We start from the raw sequence: 10,114 nt of genomic DNA, 5'->3' as shown, positions 1-10,114 counted from the left end.
AAACAGGCTTTGGAGACCCACCCAAGATCACAAGCAATAGTAAATGATGGAACTCATTTCCAGTGGCCTGTGTACTACCTGACATAGCCTTGTTACATACACAGACTTAGCTCCATTGTCATCTGGTTTTATTAAGTGTTCTGAATCCAGTCTTGCATTAGAGCTCCCTTTGTTGCCTATGACAAAACCTCAACAAATCTATCCTCTTCATGTTTGCATGTCAACTACAATAGGTTCAGTCATTTATGTTTCACCCATCCGCAGTCCTTCTAGAGGGAATTAGCTGGAGTTATAGAGATGGAAGTCTGGTGGGTAGAGGGTGCTAGCGAGGGAAAGCGCTTCTCAGGTTTGCATGCACCGTGTCACCTCCTGAGTCTGAATGCCTGCCGGCTGTCTAGTATCTACCATGCAGTGTCTGAGGGTCAGTAGCATGTCACAAGGGCTAGTGGCTTCCCCACATACTCACTCCCTCAAGCAGCTCAGCCAGTCTTAGTAGAGTTCCTCCCACAAGCCACCGTTCTGTGAATAACTTTCCCTAGCACTCCTAAAGGCTGATTTTCAGCAAGTTCCACCTATGTACACCCCAGGACTTGCCTGCCATCCAATGAGCCATTAATAAGTCCTCTCTAGAGTCGAAATTTCATCTCAGTCTGGATGGGGGTGGGGGTGGGGGAGTAAGGCTCTTTCATAAGCACTCTACATAGCAACTTAGCATGATTATCACAAGCTGTAATGTCTATAATCCCAGCATTCAGGATTCCATTGTAAGTTTGCAAAGTAGGACAAAATGTCATCACCTATTATGAAAAAAGATGTACGTAATAAAGGCACACTATTGACTTAGACCTTAGTGGTCCTTGCAGCAAGAGGAGAGGCCTTCTATCTTCAATGCTTCTGCTGATGGTGGCTGCCTGGATTTGTAGGGGCTTGGAGGCCAGAGGGATGAAAGACCCAAGAGTCCAGATGCAGGTAAAAGGGGTGGTATGAAAACAAAGTTATTGGTTGGCTATGACCTAAAGTTACTTTCCTTCCAAGTTCACACTGTGTGTAGGGGGGTGTCTAATAAGAGAGGATTACATTGGGTTATACTTTTGCTCTCCTAAGTGAATTAATGGTACTATGAGTGGATTAGCTATTGAGAGTAGATTATTACACAAATGCCTTTGGCCCTGTGTGTGCCCATTTGCCCTTCTGCTGCCAGCTACGGACGACATAGCCTAAGGCTCTCGCTAGTTGCTGGCACCTTGATATTGAACTTTCCAGACTCCAGAACAATGAGTCAACTAAACTCTTCCTTATAAATGATCCAGTTGATAGCATTGTTATACAATGCAACATGGACCAAGAGAGCAAGCACCAAGATAGCACTTGCTCAGATTAGTAAACTGAGGCCCAGAAATTTAAGTGACTTTAAGTAAAGCTCCATCGTGTGCATTTCTGATTTCCATGCACTGTCCTCTCTGTTCTACTGTAGGTGGTGATGGCATTTGGATATCAGTTGAGGAGCCCAGATAACTCTGAGATAAGGCTGAGTCCCTTGTGTGACCATTAGGGCCCAGGAGTACACACCTGGGAAATCAGGTATTTTGTCTTCCTTAACTACATACAGACCTGAAATAGTTTTCTATGAACTCTAAAAGAGCAGGATAGACAGTCATTAACTTTGGAATGTTTTCACATTTAAAGATATATCATGTTGATTTTGTTCTTTAATAGATTTACAGGGTATTTATCACCAAAATAAAACAGCACACTATTCCTTAAGCTATTACATGAAAATATTAAACTACACAAAGGTTAAAAAATAACTTCTTCTAACTCACCAAAAATGTTTTATCTTTACAGATGACTGGTGGGTAGGATAGCTAGTAATGGTTTGGATTTGGGGTTGAAAAGGATTTTTCCTGGAAACATTGTCTGGTAGATACTGAGAGTAGGTATGCTGACCTACTTGCACAAACTTTACTTTGATGCTGAGTAGAAAAGCCTATGGGAGTTTAAAATGCAGCCTTAAGAATGCGGCCTCTGAAATATTGGTGAGGTATTTGTTTCTTAGCATCACAATAACATGGGTTATTTACTACTGAGTATATCCCATTAACTCTCCATCTCTCCCCACCCCCCCATCACCTCCCCACACACTCAGCACTCAATCCCACCTTCTGGGTTTAAGAAGACAAGTTTTGAAGCACCTTTCTCACTGAAGCAGAAGCATAATTTAAAAAACAAAAGGAAGTTTTCCAGGCAAAGTGGTTCACTGGTATAATCACAGTATTCAAGTGGTCTGGTCAAGAGGATAATGGGTTTGAGGCCAGCAATGTAGCATCATGTCCTCAAAACAAAATAAAAGAATCAAAGTAAGCAAAAATCAGATGCTCTTTCTTCAATCAACCAGCTTTCTGGTGACCAGAAATGATGACTTTTGGTTGGTCTCTGTCAAGAAACAGATTTGGCTCGAAAAATATTAAGTGTACAAGTAAGTTAGGTTGCATGTTTTCCCTCATTTGTATATAATTAGAATGTGCCTATAAATCTACAGGTCAACCCAGTGGAGAGTAAAAGACAAAAATTTACACTTGGACATGATAAATTTAATAGGACTCTACACATGCACACAGCAAGGCCTCTCAGGACTTGTCTGTTTCCTGGAAAGCTGGACCTCTACCTCATTTTTTTATGTAAATGCCATATGACTGGAAGTGGCTCTTAAAATTACTTCTGAACAAGAAGTATGTGATGCTAGAAGCTTCTGCTTAATCAATAAAATGAAAACTTCACAGCTGTAAGAAACTAGTGTCCAATTTCTGGTCATACTGGTCATTCAGTCCTAAACAAACACAGGTGGCAAACATAGAAGAATTTTATTTATTCAGAAATCATTTTTTTGTAGAAATACACTTACCTTCCATTTTTAATATAAAGCATTCTTAGAGCAAATAACAAAATCTAACCAAGATATCTGAGCAACCTTATCACTTACCAAAAACAAAACAAAACTCTGTAAAATATTCAGAGATTATCTAGTTTAGGGTCAGAAGTTATGGAATAATGCCCAGCGTTAACTTTACTTAAGAACTCTTTCTCTCCCATTGTATTTATTAAATGGTTCACTTACAGCCAAAATAATGTTGCAAATAGGTCTTATTTTTAGTATTTTAATAAACTGCTAACATTCCTTTAGGATATTAAGATTCAGTTCCATTCCAATTTTGATTAGGAAAAAACACAAGTAATCAATTATTACCAGATATGCTAGTGTTTTAGAAATGTAAAGTTTGGGAAATTTTGTAGTAATTGTCCTATTTATTAAAAAAACTAAATCCAGATACCAAATTTTAGTTTAATTCCAAGCTTATACCCAACATTTCATTCAAAGGAATACATTAGCACTTTCACTCTGCTTGCTCAATGGACCAAATGAATTACAGGAAATGTCCAAATAACAAGTAGAAGGAAAAACAAGGAGAATCTGCCATCTTGTGGTCTAGTGGGGAAATGCAGCCATCGGACAGCTTAATGTTGAAACATTGCTTTCCTTAACATTAATCATCCTGTGGATGACCAGTGATAGCAGTCCTACCTCTTTACAATTCACTTAAAACCATTTTGCTTGCAATTGTCCTCTAAATTACTAGAACATTAAGATTCCTTAAATTTGCCAAATTTTATTAGCTTCCTTGATGAAATCAGTCTCAAAATTGCTTTTGTATCTACCATGACCTATTCATTTGAAAGCTGTAGGCATCAAGCAGCAATAAGAGGTTCAAATGCAACCCGTCCTGTGACTACAAGAACATTTTATGACTTGAGACTTTACCCCTGTGCCATTTTGGCTCCCTCTGCTTGTTTTTTTTTTGGGTCCGGTCGTGGGGCCCGAACTCTGGGCCTGGGCTCTGTCACTCAGCTCTTCAGCTCAAGGCTAGCGCTCTACCACTTGGGCCACAGCATCACTTCCAGCTTTTTTCTTTTTGCTTATGTGGTGCTGAGGAATCGAACCCAGGGCCTCAGGCATGCAAGGCAAGCACTCTACCACTGAGCCATCTTCCCAGCCCTTGCTTCTTATCTTTTACAACAGTAATTGCAGCTCACACTTAGTAAAGACAAAAAGGATCTTAGGCACAGTGGCTCAAGCCTGTCATTCTAGAAAAGGAAGGAAAGGTGTGTGTGTGTGGGGGGGGAGGTAATCATATCATAGTTCAAGGCCAGCCTGTGCATAAAAGTTCTCAAGACTTCATGGCTAGCACAGTGCATGCACCTGTAATCCCAGCAATACAGACACACAATGGTTGGGCATGCATCTGTCATCCTCAAGAACTCTGAGAAGCACAAGCAGAAGGCTCAGGCATGGCCTGATAAGAGCACCTGCTTTATAAGCTTAAGGGCCTGGGTTCAATCCCCAGTAGAGAAAAAAGAAGCCTTAAGCCATTGAGAATTATTAGTTAGTAGTACACAAATTAGCCTCAAGAACCTCTATCATTTGTATCACAATATAAATAATACATACTTTGAATAGTAGATATGAGAGAAAATTTCAGCAGTGTTTCTGTACTAAAGCCATAGGAAACACAAGATTAGGTAACTTCAACCTAAGAATTTCAAAGATTTACAAGCCAGGCTCCGGTGGTTCACACCTGTAATCCTAGCTACTCAGGAGGCTGAGATCTAAGGATTGTGGTTCAAAGCCAGCCTGAGCAGAAAAGTCCGTGAGACTCTTGTCTCCAATTAACTACCAGAAAACCGAAGTGGCGCTGTGACTTAAGTGGTTGAGTACTCGCCATGAACTGAAGAACTCAGGGACTGGCCAGGCCCAGAATTCAGGCCCCATGACCAACAACAAAAAATGAATTTCAAAGACTAGTTGACAAAATGCTAACAGCTTTGATAGAAAGGCAAAGGTCATTATTGTATCATCACCATATAGTATCCATACTAACTTAGTACAACATACCTTGGAGAAAGAAACATAGGACAACATAGCAAGTAACACCTTCATTAAATAAAGGGACTTTTGCTCGAAGTCTTAAGTCAAAATGAGTTGATATTTTCCCCAGGTTTGGCATGGTTCTTCCAGTCTTATCTTTGGCAGTGGAACTTTCAGCAATATACAAAGCTCTTTTCCAGGGAAGAAATAAAACTCTGTCACTTAGTTCTGAAACCTACGAACTGGATAAATTGGTCAGTCATTTCAATTAAGGTATCAGGGCATAGAACATATTTATCCTTTGGACTAATTACCTGCTTTCGTATTTCCTTATTAAAACTGTATCTTCCAAATGGCTTAGCAAATTCCTCTCCATGGAGGTAGCCAGTGGTCCAATGTTCTCATTTAATGATTACCTTCCTAGACAGCTCTATTAGTATTTTTGTGTAGTTTGTACAAAAGTACATCCTCTGTCCCAGTTTTATCAGTTGGTGTGGATTCTGACAATCTTTCCACTATCTCCTCCTACCCCTTATGGCTGCACAGTATTCTTTGACATCATCTAATTAATCACATATAAAACACTTACCTTGTTTTAATCTGAATAGTGCAGAAAAAGTCTGGTATCACTTGCACATTGATCTCACAGAATGGAATTTTTCTTTATAATTTTGACCTCAAATTAAGTGCAAAAGCTGGGTGTTGGTGCCCCATGCCTGTCGTCCTTGATAGTGATGCAGCTGAGGTCTGAGGGCCAAGGTTAAAGCCAGTCCATGAGCTTTAGTTTCAGTTAACTGTCAGAAAGCTGGAATGATGCAGTGGCTCAAGTAGAACACCAGCTTTTGAGTGAAAAAGCTAAGGGCCAGCACCCTAGCCCAGAGCTCAAGACCCAGGAGATGGCACAAGAAAAAAATCAAGTCCATTTTATCAATTCATTCCCATTCTTTCCATAGCCAATTTTGCTGCTTGGCTTCCTACTGTCCCAACACCACTTGGCGGATCTTTATCAATTTTAAGTATTTTTACTCTACACTCACTTCTAAGTGTAATCTGGCATCTATCCTATTTTACAGACTTTAATCATTATCTATTGCATCAGTAGCTTGTATCAAAGTTTGGTTATTGCTATTATAAATGGCATCTTCATTTGTTTCAAAAGATGTGATGGTTTGTATAAATTACTGGCATCTGTATACTGATGTCCTAAACACCTGGCTGAACGGCTTATTTCAGGTAACCATTGGTATTAGTTTATGTGTCTATATATAAATATGAAAGCATAACTGCATCCAGGGAGATTCATTTATATAATATATATTTTAGTGTTCACTTAACACAATGTAACACATGGCAATTAAACTATACTTCCAACTTGCCAGAGGGCAGATAATACTGCATGAAAAAAGCAAGTTATAGCCATATACAAGAGATAAAATTTATGTATCTCAACACTAAATGTTTAGTTTCCACAATGCATGGACTTAATTCCTTAGTTTCTAATGCTATAGTTTTATAAGTTGTTCACAGAGATAAGCTATCTAAACTTCAGTAGTTACTTCTGAAGAATGGGAAGAAGAGGAAATATAAATGGCTAAAGTGTGTAAAGGCCCCAATTTCTGTTCATTTAAGAAGTCATCTGTAGCAAGCATGGCAAAGTAAAACTCTGGATGGTACGAAGCTGTTCATTACAAAAGTCAAGTTGCTTTGGTAAGGACTAACAGAGAAACATCTTTGTCTCAACTGTCTTCTAGCATTTTGTAATTTTTTTAAACAATCAATTTGGATCTAGCAGAAAGAAGAGTTCATTCATTTTGACAAGTTCCTAGAACAACTTTATAGTTTAGCCCATGCCTGTAATCAATCCTAGCTTATTTATGAGGTTGAGATCTGAGGATTTCAAAGACAGCCTAAGCAGGAAAAATCTGAGAGACTCTCCATTTAACCACCAAAAAGCTGGAAATGTATCTGTGGCTCAAGTGGTACAGTATTTGCCTTGAGGGAAAAAAAGCTTAGAGAGAGTATCCAGGCCCTGAGTGCAAGCCTCAGTACCAGCACAAAAAATTATTTGCAAATCTTGGTAACAGAAACTACCCCACTTGTCTGCTTCCTTCTACTACCGTGTAAGCTACAAATGAAAGCGTTTTTCTATAGTTAGGTTCATTTATAAACAACGCCCCAAATCATAAAATATATAATCAATAGTTGTCCAATGATAAAACACTTAAATTACTTGATTTAGAAACCTAAGTGGCATATTAGAACCCAGGACTCACATAAATATTTGTTGTTAAAACACCATTATCTTGCCTAAAAATTGTGAGGTCCAAAGCTCAAAATCCAGTACTCAAAAAAGACATTCTGCCTAACTAGCATATTTCCTTTAAACTGGCCATAAAACATAGGTACATCTCAACTGAACTCAGCCATACTACTTTACATCCATGTGGCACAGTGTAAGAGGACCAATGAAACGATGTGTAATTCAACACAGACATTCAGTTTCCTTTCTGATTATGGGTTCTTCTTGGCAAGTTAGAATTTGTAGGCTGGAGGTGTGGCTCAGCAGGAGAACACTCAGGAATGTGAGGGCGGAAACTTAAACCCAAATATTGGGGGGAAAAATCCCACTTCCAGTATTTAGTTCAGCACAACCCAAAAGTGATCACTGTCTCAACTGCATAGTTACCATCAATTTCAGAGATCCGATCTCTACTCACATTGGCTGGCTAGGAGGGTAAAGGGGCAGAACTTCTACTGCAATAGGAAACAATTGTTACTGTATTTTTTTGTTAAGAAACAGTAAGTCACTATTTTTCAAGGCATAATCAATTTTTCACTTTCAGAATATACTAATTCTATTCAGAAATGTCACTAGCCTCTGAAACAAGTCTTAATATTATAATAAACACACAACACAATCCAAGTACAATTTTTTAATAAAGATAATTACAAAAGATGGAAAAAATCAGCTCAGAAAGGCCAATTATTTCTTTAATAGATCCGTTTTTTTTGACATAATAACTCACATCAATTTTAAATACTATCACATAAAGCATGGTGGAGAAAAAAAAATTTGCCTCATAATTAGAAAAACTCACAAGAAAACTTGCCAAGAAAACAAAAACAAAAAAAGCCATTTTGAAAATAAATAGTCCATGCCAAAATAGTATAAAACGAAGCCTGAAGTCTTCAAAAAGAAAAGTTTGTCCCAATATTTTCTCATTTTTTAATGGCTTCCTAAAATTGAGGAGACTCTCAAATTCAAGGGTTGCTGAGTTGTTCTGACTTGGCTCTGTTGAAAGAGGCAATGTGAAATATTAAAAATGGCAGTCTGAGTTTCAACATACTTATCTAATTCTACTGCTCAGGTTTCTATAGGTTCATGGCAACAGTTGATAAAGATTTACGTGTTTTTGTAGTAGTGAGTACCTTAATCTTTCTAGTGGCTTTACAATCTAAGTAATCCTTTCAAAGATAGCACAAAATTGTTATGTGCCCAGGTACCGATGCTTTAATCATGACAAGAAAAGCATCAGCTATATTGTTACTTTCAACTTGTGTTATCCTAATCTTTCTTAAATTTTCTTTTTACAACACTTAAAAAAAACTGTGTACAGAAATTTGAGTACAAAATAACTACTAGATATTATTTTAGTATATAAATTAACAATATTATTTACCCTTTGGTATCTGTCTTTTCACCACTACCTTCCTTGGATTTATCTTCTTCTTTAACATCTGAAAAATAAAAAGTAGGAAAAGGTTAACATGTATTTTGAAAAAAGTATGATTTTTTTTTTGTGGGTTGTGGGTTTTGGACTCTGGGCCTGGGTGCTGACTCTGAGCTCTTCAGCCCGAGGCTAGTGCTCTACTACTTGAGCCATAGCAGCACTTCCAGTTTTCTGGTGGTTTTTTGGAGGTAAGAGTCTCATGGACTTTCCTGCCCAAGCTGGCTATGAACCATGATCCTCAGACCTCAGCCTCTGAGTAGCTAGGATTATAGACATGAGCCATCTGTGCCTGGCAAAACTATGAATTTTTATATTGTATTTTAAAATACAGTTTAAAAACTGTCATATATAATCTTATGATCCATGAATTTAGCAACAGATAAGCTTGTTAGGTGCTGTGCTGAATGATACAGGTTTAAGAGTATCCACATAGCAGTGTGGTTTTGCTCCTTTTGAACTTGTGACTCAGTAGGATCGTGGCATTACTGATGGGATAGGTACTGTGAAAAGTTCAGAGCACAGTCTTGAGTACTATTATGGGAGGTGATTATGAAGTGATATTTAAAAGGTGTTTTAACATGGAGTCGGTCTCTCACAGCTGTAATTCTAGTCTCAAGAGGCTGATATACACTGAAGATCAAGGTTTGAGGCAAGCAGGGGCAGAAAAGTCTGAGACACAACATCTCCAAAATAGTAAACAAAAGCTGGAACTGGGCTGAAGGCTTGACTCAAGGTGGCAAAGTTAGCAAGAAAGCTAACCAAGTACCAACCAAGCCCCGAATTCAAACCCCATACTGGTTTTTAAAAAACTATGCTGAAGAAATAAAGGATTTTCTATGGAGAAGGATTACCTTCAAGTGGAAAAAAAAAAACTTAGAAGAACTTTGAGGAAGAAGATATTGGTAAGATTGAAAGGAATCAAATAACCAACACAGATGAGATATAAGCAAGGGAATCAGATAACACAAGCCTAGAGACATGGCAGAAGCTAAATCCTTTTACACATCTGTACAGTTTTTTCCTTAATGTATTTTGATTTACACTTTCGAAAGTGCAGTCCATCAACAGCAGGGAATGGCAGAGCAGAGCAGTTCAAGCCATGATGGCCAGGAAGCCAACGAAGAGAATGGTGGAAGAGGCCTGGACAAGACAAAGCCCCCAAAGACCTTTAGTTTGTAACTACCACTAAATAAATACTCAAAATTAACATCTAACTATAGTAACTACACTACAAACTCCAGATCATCAAAGGTAATTATTACAAATGTGTTCATTTGGAGTTTATTTTGGCTATGGAGAATTTAACTCAAAAGTGCTAAAAGCAGGTAGAGGAGAAGAAATGACCCCTATTCTAAGTTTTGACCTATTAGGTTTTATTAACACGTATCAATTGTACTCATTAATGGGGCTTAGTGTGATAGTTCCATACAAACGCACAGCACACACTGAACAAATACAACCT

The 10,114-nt window shown here is 38.2% G+C and overlaps 1 protein-coding gene across 2 annotated transcripts in view; it reads right to left on the bottom strand.

Moving 5' to 3' along the window:
• Positions 1 to 7,886: 7,886 nt before the first annotated feature.
• Hdac2 (histone deacetylase 2) overlaps positions 7,887 to 10,114 on the bottom strand; it is a 30,198-nt gene continuing 27,970 nt past the window's right edge. Inside the window, exons 13-14 of one of the 2 annotated variants that reach the window (XM_013032839.1) lie at positions 8,602 to 8,659; positions 7,887 to 8,213 (exon numbers count right to left, since the gene is read on the bottom strand). In XM_013032839.1, coding sequence (XP_012888293.1) covers positions 8,183 to 8,213; positions 8,602 to 8,659 — 89 coding nt within the window. In that variant the 3' untranslated portion in view covers positions 7,887 to 8,182. The remainder of the gene's footprint in view (positions 8,214 to 8,601; positions 8,660 to 10,114) is intronic. The other variant, XM_013032840.1, reaches the window with a different exon arrangement.

Source organism: Dipodomys ordii, unplaced genomic scaffold, assembly GCF_000151885.1.
Source record: "Dipodomys ordii isolate 6190 unplaced genomic scaffold, Dord_2.0 Scaffold157, whole genome shotgun sequence".
Lineage (NCBI taxonomy): Eukaryota > Metazoa > Chordata > Mammalia > Rodentia > Heteromyidae > Dipodomys > Dipodomys ordii.
The sequence above is the reverse complement of the archived record's forward strand: the minus strand, read 5'-3'. Positions and strand labels throughout refer to the sequence as shown.